A 22,100-nucleotide genomic window follows, 5' to 3' on the forward strand; every position below is an offset into this window, starting at 1 on the left:
GGAAATATTCACCGTCACATAAAAAAGAAATAGCATTTGAGCTGAGACAAAAGAAGTCACAGGCCTGTACCAGCCCCTAAGTCAAACAAAAGAGAGACTCCAGGCAGAGAGGTCGGCATGTACAAAGACAGAGAGGGATGGTAGTACGGAATATTCAGAAAATGATCATCATTTCCTCACCTTAACCTTTATCACTACTAGTAGATTGAGCAAATACATTGGTTTTTTTCAACCTTGAATCTCAAGGCTAAAGTTAGATGACAAGAATTTTTTAAATGTCCAATTATTTCATTTAGGGCTAACACTACAGCTAAATTAAAGACATGCTAACAAGTTTCCCTTTTGAGCCTCATTAATTAAGAAAGTAATCAGAGTAAAGAGGGAAAAAAGAGAGAGTGTAGCTGGATGGCAGTATTACTTAAATAGCTTTTAGGTACCACCATTTTCACCTATTAGGAAAGCAAAGGGAAAACTAATCAATTCCAGATTATGAAATTTGAAATTCTGAAGTGTTTTACATGTAAATACACATTTTAACTGCCACATATTTTCCTTGATTGCCTGAGGAGTGCGCTAATCTTATTCAAAGAAAACTTTGATTCTCCATAATCAAAAGGTAAAATTAAGATCTGCTTACTTCACAAGTTTTCCTAGGGTAAGCTTGCTGAGAAAATTCCCTCTGTTTTCAAAGATGAAAATATATCATTTTTACTATTTTGGTCAAGACCAGTGGTGCTCAAAAGTATCTGCTAAAGGCTTTGGATTTACCACAAATTCTAGAAAGCTGTGTTAATTCATAATTACCTTTTAGAGTTTCTAACTGACAATTACTTTTTAGAAAGACTTTCTAATTTACAGTTATGTTTTAGAAAGCATTTCAAAGGAACGTAGATGATTTTTTGGTATCTGCCACCATTCCTTGGTTACTGTGATGATCAAGTTAAATCAGACATAGAAAGCACCTCTAGCATGATGCCTAGCACACAGTAGGCATTTTAAGAAGTCAATTCTTCCCTCTCTACACCAAGCCTTCCCACCTCCACCCAGTACAACCTCTTCCCCTCCAGATCTCTCTGTGCTTAAGGAGCCCAAGACATAAGTGGCATAGGTCTATGGTGAAAAGGGTTCCTTTTTGAAAATTAAAAGGTAATCACTGATCTAAGCGCCTTGTACTACAAGACTTAAAATGTAAGCATTTCATACTACTTCAAATTTAACTGAACAGTATATATCAGTTAAAGTGGATATCAGCCCTGAAACATAAGTGGTATAGGCACACGAGATTGGGTGAAATAAATTCAATTTTCAGACAAGAGTAATATCTGAATGTAATTATTTAAAAAAAAAAAAATCACACTGAACAGGTAAAGGCTATCACAAAACAATTTGAAAAATGAATTCCATTGCTTTTAATGAAAAGATCACATAACCTACTCATATACTTGTATTTCAAACTAACTTTCAAGATACTTTATAAATTTGATACTCTATCTCATGTGACTCATACTAATTAAATTATGTAATAGTCACTGTAATAGTAAAGAGTGGTAAAATTCCGACTAGAGAAAGGCTCACATTTTGTTTTTGTTTTTCTATTTCTCATTGACTAAAAGGAATTCTCATGCCAAAATTCTATCTGAAAATATCCTCCTTTATGAAAGTCTAATTTAGAACATCTTCAAAAGAAGTATTATATGGAAAACAAAATTTTGTATTAATATTTGTACTTTAAAAATTGCTTATCTAATACTATAAATAACAAAATTCGCTTTTAAACATTTCATTAGATCATTTATTTATCCATTAATAAAGTAAAAATATCACATATATGACTCTTAAAATAATGCTTTCTAGAAGATAATATATAAAAAGTGGTAGCATTAAATACTAAAATTAACAAATAACCAAAACATTAAACTTACCTTTTTGCTGGCAACAAAATGTATTCTCCAGTTTACAAAGCAAATCCACATTTTCATACTTATTTTCATTTGCTTTTATCCAGAAACAGTTTTCAGTCATTTCATGAGGTCTGATCTGCAATCAGAGAGATGACTGATTCATAAATAGTTGGCTATTTCTTCTCTCCCAGCCCAACCACTACATTCAGACCCAAGGTCGCATGGCTGCCAGATCTTTATGAGTAATCCCCGTAAGATTTTTCTAAAGTGTATTCATCGAAATACAAGTTCCCCAAAGTGTGTTCAATGAAATACAAGTTCAATGAAATAGGAAGTTAAGATTTTACTAGGAAAAAAAAAGATTCCACTATTAAATACTTGGGGATTTGAAGCCGAATGAAATGAAGTTGATTTCTTCTCAATTATTCTTCTCAGAGTCTTTAATAATGCTCCTGTGCACTATGACTTTTCAAGTGGACACATTACACAGCATTTCCCAAGGTTATGTGACCATGAAACCATCTTCCTGCAGGATTCAGAATTCCTGTGTCCTGACTAAATATCAACTTCTGACAACTAGTAATCATTTTCCAATGGCTACCAACATAGAAAGGCTCCTAAGAACACTAACTTTTTTGTACTTTTGCAAAACATAAATATAGGCTTCAATCATGATAATAGTGAATTATCAATTTAATTACAAATCAAATCCCATTGTAACAACCAACACTGACTCCCACCAAATTTATAAACCAGAAAGCCTTGGTTGAGATCAAAGGGCTCTGTCTCAACACTTTAATTTAAAAAAACAGTACCTGTTTATTTAATGTCACTTTGATTAGGGTTCTCAATGGAAATTATATATAAATAATACAAAATTAAATTTTAAACTAGGTAACAGTATGTTTTCCTCCATTTATTTCTGTTTTACCTTTAACCAATTCAATCTTCTCATGTTGGTTTCAGGTTTAAATTCCTTCTTTGGTTTTAACCCAAATGGCAGGGTTGGTGGAGGAGGAGAGTTTCGTCCACTGAGAAATCCCAGGGGGGGTGGTGGAGGCACAGGACCACCAAATGGCATCGGCATTCCTGGAAGTGGAGGAGGGGGTGGAGGGGGTGGAGGTGGCACTCCTCCAAAAGAGGGCAGTGGCGGGGGAGGAAGAAGTGCTGAGTGGCCAGTTCCATTTTCTTTCGACAGGGGCAAAGAGGTTTTTGTATCAGCTGGCAAAGCACCAAACTAGAGGGACAAAAAATAAGGAAGGTAACTAAGAACACTCTACAAAACAAGTAAAAGTACACTTTTCTCAAAATAAGTTGTTTTAAACCAAAAATAATTGAATATCAGTAATTTCATGTTTTTTAACCTAAAAGCAAAATTCCAATGTCTTTTCCCAATTTAAGAATTATAGCTTTTGTTTTCATAAAAGTATAATTGCCAGAAATATCACTTCTCATTTTGAGATAGTTATGGCCAACCAGGTGGAGATGTCCAGGAGGGAAATGGGTTTATGGGTCTAGAAGATTTGAAAGTCAGCAGTTTCTAGGTGACAGATGAAGCCATGGGAGTAGATAAGTTCACCCAGAGTAAGTAGTATAAGGAAAGGTCTATGCACAGAATTCTATGGAACGCTAGCATTTAAATGAGAAGTAAAAAAATAATAATAATAACACGTAGAAAAAAGAGACTTAAATAGTATTGCCATCATGACTGCCCTTGAGAAAAAAAATCTACAATTCTTAATAGGACCTACAAGGGCCCATCATAATCTGGTCCCTGTGAACTGATCTTTCAAGTGACTTTCGTACACAATTCCATATATTGCCAACCTCATACTGATATCAGGGTTCTTGTACATGATATTCTCTCTGCCTGGAACATTGTCTTCACCTGGCCATCTCCTACTGGTCCTTTGAGGCTTAGCTAGCATGTCCTGTCCTCAGGAAAGTCTTATATGACCCAGTCATTTTACACTAATAGCATCCTATACTTCTCCTTGATGGCTCTTGTCAAAAACACTAAATAATTATTTAAGAAATAATTTGCATTTATCTATTTGACAGATTATAAGCTTTATGAGGGAAGTGACTATGTCTGTATAATTCACTACTCTTTTCCAAGCACCCAAAAGTTGTGACTGGCAAATGACAGCCATTGATGAAATGTGTAGGATAAATGAATTAAAGAAGAGAAAAGGCAAGCACAGGGCCATGAATCACAAGTGAAGAGAGTGTCCCAAAAAAAGTCTATTCTACAATGTGAATGTCACAGAGAAGTAAAATCAGGTGAGAAAAACAGCCAGATGTGTCCAATGGGCACTTTTGTCCTTACATTTCCGTGGCATGATAAGAATTTAACAGATGCATTTTGATCATCATAAAGAAGATCTAGGTTGATCAATAATTTTTTGTGGTATGATTATCTTCCCAAAATTACTAACTTCATTTCTGAGCCATGTATATATATATGGACAAACATAACCCACCTTGCAAATGGGAGATATTTAATAAATGTTAATAAATCATTTTAAAAGTTTTATGGCACAATTATGGAAAATAGATCGTGTATAAAAAGCCTGAAATCGACATCTGAGATCAGCACAAAGAAAAAGTGTTCTAAAAGAAGTTGAAATCATAAATCAAAGAACATGCCTTATCAAAAACATTAACTATAAAGAATAATCAGTTTAGTGTTACACTGGGTTGCTGTGATCATGCATAATACTGCCCTTTGAATGTTAAGGATGTACGTATATTGTACTCACAATCTATATATTTTCTAGTTAACTATTAATGTCTCAAAACAAACATATGGTGGAATTTCTGCTCTAGACCAGTTCATTTGATAAACTACAGTTGACGTGAATATAGCGTTCACGAGGCCAGACACTGTGACTATCTTGCTCACCATTATATCTCCAGCACCTAAAAATGCTTGGTTGTTAAGTGCCTAAAGGATGAACTCACAAATAGAACATCTTATTCATAACCTGCATAATCAGCACAGCTTTGATCAAAGAGAAGTATCTTAAGACAATGCATAGATCTCATGAAAAACACACTAACTCAAAGAAAGAATTTGCCTCTTGTCCTTCAAAAATGAATATGGTGGGGGCCGGTCCATGGCTTAGCGGTTAAGTGCGCACGCTCCACTACTGGCAGCCCGGGTTCAGATCCCGGGCGCGCACTGATGCACCGCTTCTCCGGCCATGCTGAGGCCGTGTCCCACATACAGCAACTAGAAGGATGTGCAACTATGACATACAACTATCTACTGGGGCTTTTGGGGGAAAAAAAAAAAAAGAAAAAAATGAGGAGGATGGGCAATAGATGTTAGCTCAGAGCCGGTCTTCCTCAGCAAAAAGAGGAGGATTAGCATGGATGTTAGCTCAGGGCTGATCTTCCTCACAAAAAAAATAAATAAAAACTTTAAAAAAAAAAAAAAATGAATATGGTGGCCAACATTGTTTCTAATTCCAGGCTTTCTTCTGATAGCCAGAAACACAGGTCATCATTATTGGCAACTTAAAACAACAGGAGATTCCTTGATTTAACCTCAGTTTCAAAACATAAATTTATTACCATTTTATATAAAAGCATATGTAGCAATAACATATCCAAAGACGGTGAATATGTTTCTTTATAAACTAGAATTTTCTCGAGTAAATTTACAAATAATCCTTCAACAAAAAGAAAAGAAAGTCTTTAGATTTATACTAGTGCAGACCATGAAAAACTTGTCGTAAATATTTCAGCTGCTGTCTATAACTCAACCTAAAATATACAACACAATCAAATGATTCTTTTAATGTGAAAGACAGGGAGCCTCATGGGAAAGGTGCAAAATTTCAATAAATTGTTGTATTCCCTTCTTGCACACTAAAGAAAGAAGATCACTGAGAATAATTTCCTTGTAGATAGGAGCTTTTAATTTTTTTTTTTATCTAAAATTGAACACTAACAGATAGCTAGGCATCTCTTAGGGCATCTTCAGACAGCCTCCGTAAGAAGACTATCCACTAAGCATTTTAAAGAAAAAAAAAATCGCCAGTAATACAGAAAATAGTATACTTATATAAGAAATAGTACACCTGAGACTATTTCAACATAAACATAAACTAGGATGAAAGGAAAATAGCAAAACTATCCTTGTTGCTCATCATCCTATACGTAAAGGTACATAAAGAAATTTAGCTATGCATAGTCTACCTTCTTACTTTCATCCCTTTAAAACATGCAGATGAAGTATTTCTTGCTATCTAAATGTTTTACGTGTAGAGGGTGTATGTGAGCTAACTGCTTCATAATCCAGATTTGCTCTCTTTTTTGTCATGTTTTAAATCTGTTTACTTTTGGAAATTGAAAAATTATCAGAAAATGTTCTCATTCAGCTAGAGGTTATCTTTCGCTGCAAGGTACCCATAGGCTGAAGGTTTTGAAAAATAAATAGCTTGGGCAATAATTTCCTGTAGTGGGATAAAGATCAGGGATGAATGACAAATCTAAGAGGAAAAGACTTTCTTACCCTTTATGCTTAATTACTTAGAAAACATGTGACATTAGGAATAAAACCCAAATGAAACATATGGAAGCAGATTAATCAGTAAAAGTCTAGACATTCTTAAAAATGCAAATTAAAAAAGTGGCAAAATAATTTTTAAAAAAATAAACACAGCAGAATAGAAACACATATAAGCAATACTATGAAAATATACAAGTGAAATTAACGTTTAAAAATTTTGATGTTATGAAGATATGACATGACCTTTGCTCCCGATGAGCTTTCAACACCGAAATTCACTCTGGATAGATAGTAATTTACCTGTGATTTAAAAGCTTGTAACTCCGCTTGAAGCTCATTAATCTCTGCCTCTTTTTTCTGCAATTGAGCCTGAGTTTCTTGGTGGTCGGTAAACTCTTTTTCGAACTGAAAAGAAACAAAAAAGAAAACAAGAGTGAGAAAGAAAGACGGAAATGAAAAGCAGCTTTCTTCATAGAGTAATATGACTCTAATGACCTGTCAGTAGAACATGAACTTTTTATGAAAGGAGCGGTAGACATTTGCGAAATCACACACAGCCTTTCTCTAGGTCCCTCCAGGTCCCACCAAAATCATTCACTTGCAAGTGAGCAGACAAAGCCAGAGATGGAGTCTGTGACCTTCTCCTCTCGGCAGAGCAAACTAGCCCATAGTTATCTGCAACCCTGGCATTTTTCTTAAAAGTCTCTAAATATCATTGTGACTGTGTAAAATAATAGAGAGCAAAGCATTGTACCGAATTCTCTGGCTCCTACCTACAAAAACTTATACCTGAAACTTACCTGAAGTTCATCAACATGTCTCAAAAGAATTCCATTTTAATATTTTTTGTGTATTAACAAATAACACATTTTTTAAATGCATCACTTTTTTCCTACAACATCATGAGACTTAAGGACTCTAATGTAGGCTCTAATCTTCAACAACAATTTAAGAGAATAAAGTCTGTCTTATCATTAATCTTTCAAAGATTAATCTTTCCAAGTCCCTTGTGTAATACCTTGTGGGAGGAGGCAAACAGTAAAATCTGGTGAATCCAATGAGTTTTCTAATTTATATAGTCACTTATCACAAGTTCCCATCTTGTGTATTCAAATAGCTTCGCCGTGCCACCATCGTGACTGAAAACCTCTCCCAAGCGTGGTGAATTTAAATAGGGTATTGTCTCATAATCAAGAACAAGTGTTTGACTCTCTTGAAAAATGGAAAAAAAATCATTAAAAATAAATGCAACTGCTTCAGGAATGTAGCCTTGAGACTTTAAAATAGAATCAAACCTCAATTAGGAAAATAACGATATAGAACACAGTAGTTTACAAAGGGCTTTTATATATGAATCTTATTTTCGTTACTAGTCCATCATCATACAGCTACTAAGTAAAAGATGTGACTTGGTTTTGAAAATGTTAAGCTTAAGACATCTATAGGAAATTCAAAATACATTTATATAATATGCCTCCTCCTTGCATATCTCACCTTGTTGCCTCTACAGATCTATCAGGGCTCACAATAGCTATCACTTCCTTGGGTAAGTCTTCTCCGGCAACTCAAGACTAGATGAGGAATCCTTCCTATAGGCTTACTGAATACATAGGGTTTTCCTACCATAGCAATTATCACACCGTAATATGAAAATTTCAAAATGGAGTATCACACACCTCAGGAACACTCACCACCCTGGAAGCTCATTAATAGCGAGAACCTTTTCTATTTTATCCATCCCCTTTCCAAAGCTTTACATTTGTAATTAAACTCAATAAATATTTGTTGACTGAAGTGATGAGCCAACTCCTGTCAAATCTTCCTTTATATATTGAATAACTGTCAATATCATATATTAAATTTCCCCCATCTCCCGGCATCTAAAATCCCTGAGAAGTCACTTTCTCTATTCTCCTTTTTATGACTGCTCAGTCAATGTTTACTGCTGCTTAGTAAGAAATAAAAAATTAAATTCTTAAGAGAGTAAGAATGAAGAAGACTTTTTCACAACATCAATATGTACACTATCCTATCTCATAGGCCTTAGAATAAGATTCAGAAGTAAAAAGGATTATTTAGGGGAACAAAGTTGAAACTATCAAAACAACCAAAGCCATTATTAGTACACTCTAAGAGAATCTATTAAATTTACTTGGCCATACTGAAAGTACCTGTATTACTTACCAAAGACATAAATTTCTACATCCTCCCTTATAAAAGGATCAGATGAAACATAAACTTTGCTTTAGCATTTTTATAATATCTACAGTCAGATCACAGTAGCCTTGGGGATAAAATGAATCTCCATTAAAAATGTACTTTATAAAAACTGATATGATAGGCTTCTTCTCCAAAAAGAGTTACTAGAGCAATATTACGCTTACAAAATTACACGCAAAAATGTCAAGAAACACAGTTAAGGTTGAAGCCCTGCTTAATTTCATTCCCTAGGGTAAATATATTAGTGCATCTTTACAAGGAGGTTGATAACTCAATATTCTCTATGTACTTTGTGACATTTCTGGTCTTCATTTTTCAAATTTATGCACCAAAATAAAGAATGTGTCTAGCAACTATGGTAGCTTCCTGCCTAAAGCAAAGTATTTACATGTGTCCTTATAAAACTATCAGAAAGAAATTCTTGCTGATATATACAAAATGGCACGGCAATAGAAATCTTTTATGAAGCAAACAATATTTTCTGAACATATCCAAGATATATAACTTCTGACTAAAAGGAGACAACTAACCTTGAACAAGTTCTTTCTTCTACTTACATTTAAAGCTTACCATTTTAAAACAATGTGTTGAGAGAGTTATCACATTTAACACAACTCATATAAACTATATACCTGAAAATGATGATAAAAGCAAATTTATACTATCTGGGATACATCCAAATCAAGTACTTGAAAGTTTGCTACTACTTTTCTCATGAAAAGTAGAAGTGCTTATTAAGCTTAGAATACAAAGTTGGCCGGGTGAGGGGTCACCCTACAACACAAATATCTATGAGCTGTAATACTTATGACAATTTAAATGATCCATTAATTTGTTTCCCCACTAAACTAAGTACTTCAGGGCAACACCAATATCTTACTCACACCTGCAATCCTAGCCTGCAGCCAAAGGCCTGGGATATAATAACCTCTCCCTAAATGTCTGGTGAACCTTAGGACTTCTTAGACAGGACATTTACAAAGTTTTTCATAAGTTACTTATTACTAAGTAGTAATAATTATTATTCCTTCAATGTGAGAAACCAGCCCTAAGAATTCAAATCAGAGCGACTCCCTAAAATGAAGAATCCAACAACAACAACAACAAGAAAAAAACAGAAAAAGTCTAATGGGTACCTGCTGAGCAGAGATAAAAACACAAAACACTACCTTAAAGAAAACTGGAGAATGGCTAGATGGGCAGCAATACTACTAGGCTGAAACAAATGAAACTGGTGATATTTGATACTTTTGACCTATGAAAATGACCTTTTCATACGGCTCAACTTGATCTCATGAAGCAACTTGAACCAAAACAAAAAGCAAGTTAACTTTTCTCTTAAAATTTTTAGATATAACTTTAATCTTAAGGGCCTAAATTATATGATTTCTTGAGAAATACTCCAATCTTAAAATTTTGACTCTATACATTTTGTTCAATCATTTATTCACTCACTCATTCAAAAAATGTTTTTTTAGTTCTTAGGCCAGGAATTGTTCTAGGTGCAGGGATAGTGAATAAAGCAAACAAAAATCCCTCATTAAGTTTACAGGGAGAAAGAGACAATACAATCATATATACACACATAAATACATAAACCGTGTGGCATGCCAGATGATGACAAATACAGGAGAAGAAGAACAAGGAAAGAAGCATTGGGAGGGTCAGGGTTGGGAGTGAGTGGGGAGTTAAAATTTTTAAATACAATGGTCTAGAAAGTCTTCTTTGGAGGGTGGCATTTGTGCAAATACCTGAAGGAGGTAAAGAAGCAAGTTGGACAACAAGCTAAGTCCCCAAGGCAGAAGCACACCTGCAGTGGTTCCTCACATAAGTCTGGCAAAGTCAGTCAAAATTACTTACTTTCTTGTAAAGATCTGATGCTTTCTCTTCGAACTCTTCCAGCTTCGCTTGATCTATGCAAATATCTAAAATTGCAATGACAGGATATTGTTTTTATTCCAGTACTTCTTAAAATTACTATGACTTTAAAAGTTTAGAAAGAAAATCACAGAATTAGAAATAGTGTCAGTCAGAAAATAAGCAAAATGGAGAAACATGGTATTATAATATTGGAATGGAGAAGGATTTTCTAAGCATGATACCAAGGCCATAAAATATAAAGGGAAAGACAAACCCAACTATAATTTTGAACCTCTATTAGGCAAGAGGAGGAAAGAGTTCGATTGTAATGTAGAATACTCAAAGGTTTCTATAGATATTTTGGAGGAAGAAGAGAAGATGATCTCCAACAAAAGCTAGGAAAATGGGCAATAGTAATAAAGAGGAAATCGAAATAACAAAACTAAACATTGCTAAAACATATGAATGGGTATTTGATTTTCTCTAATACTGTGAAAATATAAAATTTTTTAAGTAGACATAGCAAAGATTAAATGATCCATAATGCCAAGCATTGAAGGTGGCCCGGAGAAACTGACTTGCCTACACAATAGTGGAAGTATAATCAAGAAACTTTGCTGATGAGAAACTAGGCAACACGTACTAAAATTTAAAATACGCATATTCTTTCACCCAGCAATTCTACTTCTAGGACTTTGCCTTTAAGCAAGAATATTCATTAAAATATTGTTTATGTTAGCAGAAAAGTGGAAATAAATGCTCATCAATAATAGATTGATTTAATAAGCTACGATATATATCCACATGATGGGATACTATGCATAAGTAATTCATATGGATTTCTCATGATGTATTATATCCATTCTTTTTTTAATGAAAGTAATACATGAACATGGTGCAAAAACACATACTACAGAAGGGCTTATAGCAAAAAGTAACAGTCAACAACATCATTGCTTTAAAAACTCCATCCCACTTCCTAAATGCGACCTCTCGCAGCTCTTTCTGATTAGATTATTCTGGCAGTTGGCTTCTTGATTTTAAATAAAATATGTATACCATTATTTCTTGACTTATCTATTTAAGACATTATCAATAACTTCCTACTTTATAAAAGATGAAAACCCTGTTCCCTGTCTAATCCCAATTTTTTGAAAATTTTACTTTCTAAATTGGCTGGTTCTGTAGCACTAAACAACACTTAAACCTCTGATTCCTATTACATAGACAGTATCTCAATTGTCGCTATAATACATGAAGTTATCTGTGCCCTATGCTTTCCAACATCTGTCCCCTCTACTGCCCAACCTCACGTCTTCTCTCACCTATTCATGTAAATAAGGTGGCAACCTCTTCTGTATTTAAGTTTTCTGCACTGTGTCTATAAGTTTATTCTAAACATTTAAAATCAATAAATACAATGAATTTATTCTAAGTATGTAAATATGTTTCACTTATATAGCCAAGCCATATTCAAAACTTATACTTCCTTCTCAAGAGTTCAATGCCAAAACCTCTCATCTACTCAAGAAAAACCATTCCTAATGTGCAGATGGAATAAATTTTCTTCTCAAATACTATTCAAAATCATTCCAAATTTTAGTGTGCTAGAGATTTAAAGTATGCTTTTCTTATTTTCTATGTCCCTCCCACCCCTGGGAATTTCTATTTGCTTCTCTCCTGTAGAGAGAAACAAGCATTTTCTTTATCATTGTCACTAATATTATCCAGTTCCTTACTCATTTCATGCATTCCATACTTCTTCATGGACTCAAATAGCATATGAAGAAAAAACAATCTCATGCAAATAATGGATATTCTTTTTTGATGTTACACCAGAATTTGACATATGGTAGCTTCTTAAACATCAGTCACAATGTGGAATCATGTATCATATAAATGAATATTTCGTACTCTGTTACTTTAAAATCCATAAATCTTTTACCCATGCAGGATTTGTAACATCAGGCACTGGTCATTTGGAAAAGAGTGGCTTGCAGAGACATGCAGATCCTCCAAATGCTGACACATCTCATTACACAATATCAAAATAATCATATAGGTTAATATCACTACCGATCTCATCAGAAAAAATTTTGAGTACTTGGAAACTCTCAAGCTGGCAGAAGTGGATACAAGTTTTCCAAAACTCAAATTTTTACTTGAAAGCTCAAATTTTATCATTGGTAACAAATTCTATCAGTCGTTTCCATTGATTATAACACACTTCATTTTTAAGAAAGTGTGTGCCAAACACTCAAGTCTGAGTAGCCACAGTTTGCATGACAATCATTCTTTTGAAGTAAAAAAATCGGCCAGTTCAGCTCACAACTCAATTCTCATTGTACTTCAGAATGCAGGAGAAATGCTTCATGCACACATCTCATTTTGTCTGAGAGAATATTAAAACTACGTTTACTCAAGGGTAGATTTTTAATAAAATTAATATTTTTTAGTTCTTTATCAAGGATATTCTTACGTAAAAAATGGCAGTTTTTGTGGTTTTGTTTTACTGAGAGTAGAAAACACAATGGCTACTAAGCGAATTTGATAACACAGCCTTGATTCATAAAGTCCTGGCAGTTTTTTACCCATCCCTGTTTTGCACCATCAGTGCAACTATCAACACAATAAAAAAGGCAAATAATGTCTTGGTATTATTATAGAGATAGTTTTGACTATTAGAATCCTCTGAAAGAGTATCAAGGACCCTCAGAATTCTACAGGCCACACTCTAAGAACCAATACTGTAGAGCCAACCCATGGAATAAAAGACAGTAAGATATTTCCATTTAAATAATAGAGAAATACTCACCAACAAATTGACTTAAATCTAAATCTAGTCTTTTTCGATATGTGAAGTCTGGATCCATCCCATCTCTATGCAATACAATCTGAGATACACACTCATCAATTAATTTGAAGTATTGTTGTCTAAAACCAAGGAAAAGAGTAAAGTGTAACTTTCCCTCAAGATAAAATACTTTTTTGGTCAACTTGATTTCAAGTTCAATAATTTACTATTATGTAGTTTCAACAGTCAATATAACAGATTTAACATGGGAGTAATAAAATACAATCCATCACTTTTCTTCTAATGATTTTAAGACAATTCTTTTTATAACTTTTAGCAAATGTAGTGTGCTTTAGAGATGATTTTCTTATAAAAGTCAGAACCGTGACAATTAGTAGGCAGTAAAAGAGAGATTAAGATGAAGTGATAAGTGATTAAAAGCAGCCCTCAGTAGAAATCATCAGCCTACCACTGTATTATACTGAAATAGGTACCATTGATTCATTTTATTAACACGAACCAAATCCAATCTTTTCTAAAAAATTCTTTGGTGGGCCGGCCCAGTGGCACAGCAGTTAAGTGCATGTGGTCTGCTTCGGCAGCGGCCTGGGGTTCGCAGGTTCGGATCCTGGGCATGCACCGACGCACCACTTGTCAAGCCATGCTGTGGTGGCGTCCCACACAAAGTGAAGGAAGATGAGCACAGATGTTAGCCCAGGGCCAATCTTCCTCAGCAAAAAAAGAGGAGGATTGGCCACAGATGTTGGCTCAGGGTTAATCTTCCTCATAAAAAAAAAAAAATTCTTTGGAAGGTTCTTAAAACCATACAGTATCGTATTTTCAGTATGTTTGTGGAATCAAATTAAAAATTGATACTGTAAACTATATACAGTATCAAATGAATATTTCTTACTCAAAAACACTGGAAAAATTTAGTATAATAACAATGTTTGTCCAAAAATTAAAGTTTAACTAAAATCTCCAAACAAGGTTCATGTTGTCACCATAGTTGAGTTCAATCTACCTATGTCTGTAATAAACTAAAGAACATCCTTTAAAACTCAAGCCAACAAATGTGAAAAATATCCGGAAGATTTTATACACAAAATCAAACTAAAGTGATAGACAGGGTGGGTACTACTCTAATGAGGTACAGTCCTCCATTCCCAACACCCTTCTGAGACTTATTTCTTCCTTCAGCGACTTTTTGTACACTTTTCCTCTCCAAACCCTCCTCACCATGTATGTGATGGTGCCTCTAGCCACTTGGGCTTTCCTTCCCTATAAACTATGGCCTACTGCCCTTGACCTACCTACCTTACACCTAATAAACCACCCATTATGCTGAATAAAATTCACTATAGCTTAACATTAGCAAAGAAGACTAATGCTCACTGTTATAAAGACACTGCTTTTGGGTACAAAGCAAAAGCAAGAAGGTATTATCAACGCTTTCCTCAATTTTCTCAACTTCCTTCAAAGAAATAATCTCCATTCCCTAATAGTTGAGCCATAATAACCACATTTACACTTAAGGTACACAAATTGCGAACAAATTTACATCTATCACATTTGAAAATTGCGATGATACACTCTATTCCTTTTTTACTCTTATTCAATGTTATCCTAATGTTGTTTTAAGACGTTTTTTCTTGTTTTTTTTTTTTGTGAGGAAGAGCAGCCCTAATCTAACATCTGATGCCAATCTTCCTTTTTTTTTTTTTCTGAGGAAGATTGGCCCTGAGCTAACATCATGCCCATCTTCCTCTACTTTATATGGGATGCCACCACAGCATGGCTTGACAAGCGGTGTGTCAGTGTGCGCACGGGGTCTGAACTTGCGAATCCCGGGCCGCCGCAGCGGAGCAAGCGCACTTAACCACTGCACCACCAGGGCGGCCCCTAAGACTTGTTTTAAACTAACAACACGAGCTATTTTGTGTCTCTTTTTTTGTCATTATTTCATTAAATATTTTCTCAAGTCCAGGATTCCCAATTATGAGCTCATATATAATGTAGCTAAAATTTCATGCAAAAACTCTTTCGGCAAGGCAATACTAGCAAAGAACAATGTACTTCTGGATTCTAGAAATGTAAATGGAGAAAATAATCTCCCTAAGTGATGTTGGTAAGTTAGTGAATATGTCAGAGGATTATGTGAATAACCTAATTAAGAGGTGAATATAAATTATCATTACTTCACTGATAAAATGTCATTTTTGTTGGAGGATATCTGAAATCATCTTTACTTTCTCTGTAGTATTTTTACCAAATACCAGAAATTACCTCCCATGCACACTCAGCTAGCATGAAATTTTGCACGTGGTAAGCCATTAATTAATTGTTACAGAAGTGAATTTGATCTTCTACTCCACCTCCGATTATCTTGCTGCATTTGATTTTTCTTAGTTGGCAGGGCTGCCTTTGACATATATTCTCCAATCACATTCCACTTCAGTAAAATTTCCTTTTGTTCCAAATGTGAAAGTGAGCAAAGATTCTAATTTTCCTATCGACTAATTCTTTTAAATGAGAATATTTTGCATTCTGTAATAAAACAATCTATTTATAAAAAACTGAATTATGTTTTTTAATATCAACATTAGTTTAAAATGTTCATTCAACAAAAAATGCTCAGATAATTGACTATTTCTGAAAAGGTAAAATCCAGATCCATCTACATAGTGAAACCAAAAAATGAACATAAAACCAAAAGAAAAAGATTCATAGAACTGTACACCAAAAAGAGTGACTTTTACTGTATGTATATAAAAAGCTAAATAAGTAAAAAATTGTTAAAATGAATGTATTTCAAAAATGTTCTGTAAGGGACCATAATTCTGACTCAATCTTGTAATAAAAGTATAATCTCTTTATAAGAATAAATAACAATAATAATAAACAACTATGAGGATTTTGGAACATGGGGAAAAACAGAATTTTATTAGTGAAAGAAGACATTAGAAAATAGCTTTCTCTTACCTTATAAAATAATCATTTCGAATCAGCAAAAGATGCTGAAGTATAGAAATAAAATATCCCTCCGCTTTGGTTTCCTTAACTGTGCTCCACACCATGTTGTAAACATCATATGCTTCAGTAAATTGATTAAGGAATATGTGGATTTATTTATCCTTTACACCGAACAATTGCAATAACATGACATAGAATCGGCTCAGAAGGCTTTAGAAGATTATTGTGTGTCATCCCTAAAATAGGCATCACGGATACTCAACATACAATAAAACACAAGTAGTGAGGATTGAGAGTAGGAGAAAAATTGTGTGTAAATGATGACTTGACCTAACACCTTCCAGCTTCTCCTCTACAATCGATTCCAACCAATCTGCCTCTCTTGAGCCCAGACGCTGCTGACTGCAAAGTAGTGGGCAGCTGGTTGTGAATACTGGGTTCTGGGGGTGTCCTGATGAAGAAAGCTGCCGCCAAGCATCACCTACCACGGAGAAGCCCTGGCGGATAGGAAGCTGGCAGATCTCTGGAAAACCATAGACATCTGCAGATGCACAGAGTTAACAAAGGCTCATATGAGTATGCACCCAAGGTGCAGGACAGGAGCTAACCAGCGGGCTGAGGCTACCCTATTCCTAACGCTGAAAAGCACTGGGGGTAGGGGAGGTGCCAAACATACAAGGAAAAAAGAATGGATTGTACACATACACATAAGCGTCTAACAGAATCCATTTGTAGGTTGTAACATCTATGTACATTATGTGTGTTTTTATGAAACACACTAAACTAATAAAATAAGAAAGGTTTAAAGGGATAATTAGGCACATGTGTGTGGTGATGGATTGTAATTAGTATTTGGGTGGTGAACATGAGAACATGACGTAATCCATGCAGAAGTAGAAATATAATGATGTACACCTGAAATTTATACGATGTTATAAACCAATGTTACCACAATAAAAAAAAATTATTAATTAAAAAGAAGGTTTATGCAAACATCCTTCTGATTCATCACTGTTTGATTTTATATTGTTTATATAGGAATGGCTTCAGAAGTTAAATATTTTAGGGAGTGTTAGTTGGTTGGTTGGGGTTTAGCAGTAATTTTACATATTGACTAAACTTCAGAACTAGAGGATATTCAAGTTCAGCTCTAATATCTTCGAGGCGATGGGAGAATTCAATCAAATCTTCTTCCTTATGCTCATCAAAGACTTTAAGTTGGATATCCAGGCCATCATTTTTAATACGTTTTAAATTCTAGAGATGTTAAACAGAAATTATGAACAGTTTTGTTTTTAATAATGCAAAAAAATAATGAAAAACATATAAATAAACCAACCATTCAACTTGATTTACAGCATTCAAACATTTAAAGTGTTAAATAATACTCAATATATTTAAAAAATAGATTTGTATACTCAAGCCTTTTTTCCCCACAGATAAATTATTCTTGAAGGTAATTTATCTAAATTTCCCTCTACTCAAGTACTCCTCTAATTTAAATATTAATAAGGAGACTGAAGGGCACTTACCGGCAATATGTCTTTCAATCCACAACGCATAAATTCATTTCTGATGTGAAGCCTGAAGTCCAAATCATCAGGAGATGTAACAAGGGCATTGATGAGCTGCATACACGCTACCTACAAGACATTACACCGCGAGACTTAGAGGCGATTCCCAACATTAAAAAGAAGAGTACTAAAACTGAAATAGCAAGTCTTTGTTCCAAGTATTATCAAATATCTTCCATTACAGGAAAATCTATTAAAGCAGTAATTTGTGTGTAAAATATTTTGGTCAATTATAAATTATACAAGAAATATACTTTCAGTGGAGTTTTTAATTTTTTATTTATTTGGGAGTTCTCCAAGGAGAAGAGAGATGGAGAAATATTAGGCAATAACATTCCATAAGAAAATTCACTCTAACCAAAAGTTAAGTTCTTGTCCAAAAATATCATTCCATACACACACAACATAAACCAAAAACATCCTAGTTGAACTATAAATCTCTATTGGATGAACAACACTTACCTAAAATAGGATAATAAAATAATTTTCCATTCATCAAGAGAAACCCAAAGTCCCAAAGACTTCAAAGTCAACAAGTGTCCTGAATCTAGGTAATGGGGTTTTTATAACCAAAAATTATATTATGAACACTATACAATTTCTAGGAGTTAATTTACCAGGCAACGGTTCTTACTTCAGCAAAAATTAAAAATTACTGTATGTGATGTTTATTAAGAAGGGTATAAAGAAATAATATAGCTAACTAAACCCTTTAGTAAATACCTTAAATGATAAAAGTCAAAAATCTCTGTATTTTTCAGTTCATGTTTTACACTCCAACTTTCAACCTCTCCATTTTTTTCATCCCTGGCCGAAATTTATCTTTCATCACCTAAAATCCATATAATGGAAGCAAAAGAGATTGCCTCTAGAGAAGCAAAGTATTCTCTGTTGTTGATGATAATGTTATTTTTTGACGGCTATATTCTACCAAAGTCTAGCAAGAACGACCAGCGTACTGATCAATATGTTTAACGTCATGCTGTTTCCTAAATTGTCCTTTCTCCATTCCTTAAGGCAAGGTTTATACGAATTTAAAATGCCGTTTTTGGATTAAGACAACAATAGGGGTCTCAGTTGCCGCTGGTTGAAATATATTGTAATTGTTGTATTTGATATGCAAACACTAAAATCTGACCAGCATGCCTCTACTGTCAAAATTTAAGACTGTTTAAAGTAGGGGTGGAAAATGTGCCAGAAGAGAGAGAGGGATAAGGAAAACATATCTAAAAGAAAAAATAAGAAAGAAAAAACTTAGTCTCTCTTTCCAGTACATGTTCACTGAGCTATAACAAGTTCATGTCAAAAAGTCAAGTTTAAAATGCTTTCTTTCCACTTCCTTGCCAGTCATTACTCAGCATCCTCAAATGTTTTTTTCTACAATACTATGTAATTTTAAAAGATCTCAAAGAGCATACAAATAATGTTTCTGTACGTTGAGAGAAATTAAATCAGTCTTAGTCACCAGATTTCTGGAAAAGATAGAAATTATAGACAACTCAAAGAAAGCAGCAAAAATAATATGAAAATTAGCAGCAAATATCACCTAGATGGAAAGTAGATATGGTTATAACAATAGAAGCGTGAAATTGAAGAGAAAGAAGGGAAAAGGATAACCCAAATTATTTCCAGGAAACATTCTAAAAGTCAATTCTCCATAAAAGGAAAAACAGAAAATTGATTTAAGTTGAAATAATGAATTTAGTTCTATAAAATTCCCTTCCCAGTTCAAAGGGTAATTTGCCATTATCATGACCTATAACTATTCTGATTAATTTATATCATATAAACATGTATATCTATGAACATATACTAATATACAGCAAAATGCATTGACTGTTTCCTCACAATAAAAAATTCTACAAGCAAGGTAAAGACCAAAGAGTTCCCTAGAGGTTTTTAACACACACGTTGAGAAATATAGACCTGCTTTATCACATGATTTCACACTAATATAGCATACCAGAAGAAGTGGGTGCCAATCTGGCATCTATGCTATATAATTCCCAAAGACAGTGAAAAATGCTCAGAAACTATAAACAGGATATGTTGCCGACCTAAATGAAGATAAATATGTACAATGATAAAAAATATTTGTTGTTAGTGCCATCAAGTTGACTCCTACTCCTAGCAACCCTGTGTACTGCAGAGCAGAACCCTGCCTGGTCCTGACCTTCTCACCTATCGTGCTATATCAGACAACGCTTCACTGCTACTCACAGGCTTTTCATGGCTGTTTTTTTTGGTGGCCAGGTCCTTCTTCCTAGTCTGTCTTAGTCTGGAAGCTCCGCTGAAACCTGTCCACCATGGGTGACCCTGCTGGTATTTGAAATACCATTGGCTTGGCCTTCAGCATCACAACAACATGCAGTCACCACAGTATGACAACCAACAGACGGGTGGTGTGGTTCCTGACAAGGAAAAGAACCTGGGCTGCAGTGGTGAGAGTGCCAAATCTTAACCACTAGACCACCAAGGCTGGCTGATAAAAACCATACTAGGTACTATAAGAGAGATGGTATATAATGGAAATATGGAGACACTAAATAAAAACAAGGACAGCTGAGTAACAGTATTGACTCTTAAGAATAAGGAGGTAACCTGAGGAAAAGGAGGACCAGGATGTTCTAAGCAGAGGAACTAACATGTTCAAAGACATGGGCCCTTTTGTTGAATTATAAGGAATTCAGATCTCCCGAGTAGTTTGTGAGGGTGGGAAGAAGAGAGCAGGGGAAGGAGTCAATAGAGATGAGGCACAGCTTTGTGTGCCAAGTCAGAAAATTCAGATTCAACTAGAAACAACGGAAATCATAAAGGATTTTATGCAAGGAGAGGCCATAATAGAGGCAAAAGATACAAGTTAAGAAGCTACTGTAGAAGTAACTTTGGTGGGCAATGAGGAGGACTTGAACAACATTTGAAACATAAAGAAAAACTGATAGAATTTGATGGCTGGATGGACATGGGGTTGGGGTTGAGGTAGAAGAAAAGAATTTACAGGAGTCTTCCTACCTTTGCTGTTCAACTAGATAGGAGGTAGTACCATTAACAGAGATATAAAATGCGAGGAGAGAAACAAGTATTAAAGGAGAATTGGACAAATCCTGCCTTTAGAATTCTGAGATTAAAATGTACATTAGGAATTATTCATTCATTTAAAAAAATTAGTTATTGAGTACCTACCCTGTGTCAGCTGGGGATATTAACAGAAACTCAAGGAAATAACAAGAGTGAGATGTTCATCATAAAGAATTAATGACCATGCTCAGCTTGATGTTCCCAAAATGTAGCATATGATCTCTATTCATTTGCATTATGTCATACTAATTGTTTCAATAGCATGACAAGAGCTACCTCTTTCTGGAACTGAAGAGGGTAAGAAAACAAAGAGCTTCTGCCCTCCTGGGAGCATCCTAAGTTAACCCTAAGGTTCTAACTTTGGGCATCAGACTGCAGTTCACTCACTCTGTTTACCAGTTCATGCGTTCCATTCCTCAAAGCCTATTTATTGGTGCCCACCAAGCACCAAGACACTGTTCTTATTGCTAGGGAGACAGCTATGGAAAAAGATAGAAATCACTATTAGAGAAAGGGGAGTCAAGATTGACTCCAAGGTTTTTGGCCTGGGCAATTCAAAGGATGAAACTACCATCTATTAGGATGGGAAAGACCATGAGAGAAACAGACTTGGGAAGAAAGATCAGGACTTCGCTTTTGGAGACGTTAAGTTGGAAACATGTATTGGTGATCCTCATCAAATAAAGTGGAGAAGGAAACTGGACGTAGGAGACTCCAGTTCAAGAAAGAGATTACCATGGCAATAGTATGTAAATACCAAGATCTTAGATGGAATCAGCTCAGGAGTAGTAGAGAGAAAAGTGGAGGTACAAGAACTGATCAGGGTATTTCCATTGTAGGTTTCGATTTGTAGGTTGGGGAAATAAAAGCCGTTAGTGAGGTAGAAGAAAAACAAGGAGATTGTGATATCCTAGAAATATAGGAAGAAAGTATCTCAACAGAAAGAGCGATCAACTGTGTCAAATGCTCCAATAGGTCAAATAAGATGACTAATCAGTTACCAGTGCATTTGGCAAATTGGTGACTTAACAAGAACAGTTTCTACAAAGGGACACAGTTGCTGTTCCACAGGGAAAAACACTTAACTTCTCACATGTACCATATGCAACCAGTAAACAAAAGTGTACAATTAAAATTGGCTCTAAAATATTTTCCTCCTTGCTTCAAATGCATCTTTATAC

The 22,100-nt window shown here is 34.7% G+C and overlaps 1 protein-coding gene across 2 annotated transcripts in view; it reads right to left on the bottom strand.

The window, feature by feature from the left end:
- Positions 1–22,100, bottom strand: part of DIAPH3 (diaphanous related formin 3) — a 486,334-nt gene that overhangs the window by 302,933 nt on the left and 161,301 nt on the right. For both annotated transcript variants that reach the window (XM_058548276.1, XM_058548275.1), the window contains 8 exons: positions 17,800–17,906; positions 17,406–17,524; positions 16,277–16,393; positions 13,316–13,434; positions 10,501–10,565; positions 6,721–6,825; positions 2,833–3,138; positions 1,923–2,037 (listed from right to left, as the gene is read on the bottom strand). In XM_058548276.1, the coding sequence (XP_058404259.1) occupies positions 1,923–2,037; positions 2,833–3,138; positions 6,721–6,825; positions 10,501–10,565; positions 13,316–13,434; positions 16,277–16,393; positions 17,406–17,524; positions 17,800–17,906 (1,053 nt within the window). The remainder of the gene's footprint in view (positions 1–1,922; positions 2,038–2,832; positions 3,139–6,720; positions 6,826–10,500; positions 10,566–13,315; positions 13,435–16,276; positions 16,394–17,405; positions 17,525–17,799; positions 17,907–22,100) is intronic.

This window comes from Diceros bicornis, chromosome 9 (genome assembly GCF_020826845.1).
Source record: "Diceros bicornis minor isolate mBicDic1 chromosome 9, mDicBic1.mat.cur, whole genome shotgun sequence".
In the NCBI taxonomy this organism is placed as follows: domain Eukaryota; kingdom Metazoa; phylum Chordata; class Mammalia; order Perissodactyla; family Rhinocerotidae; genus Diceros; species Diceros bicornis.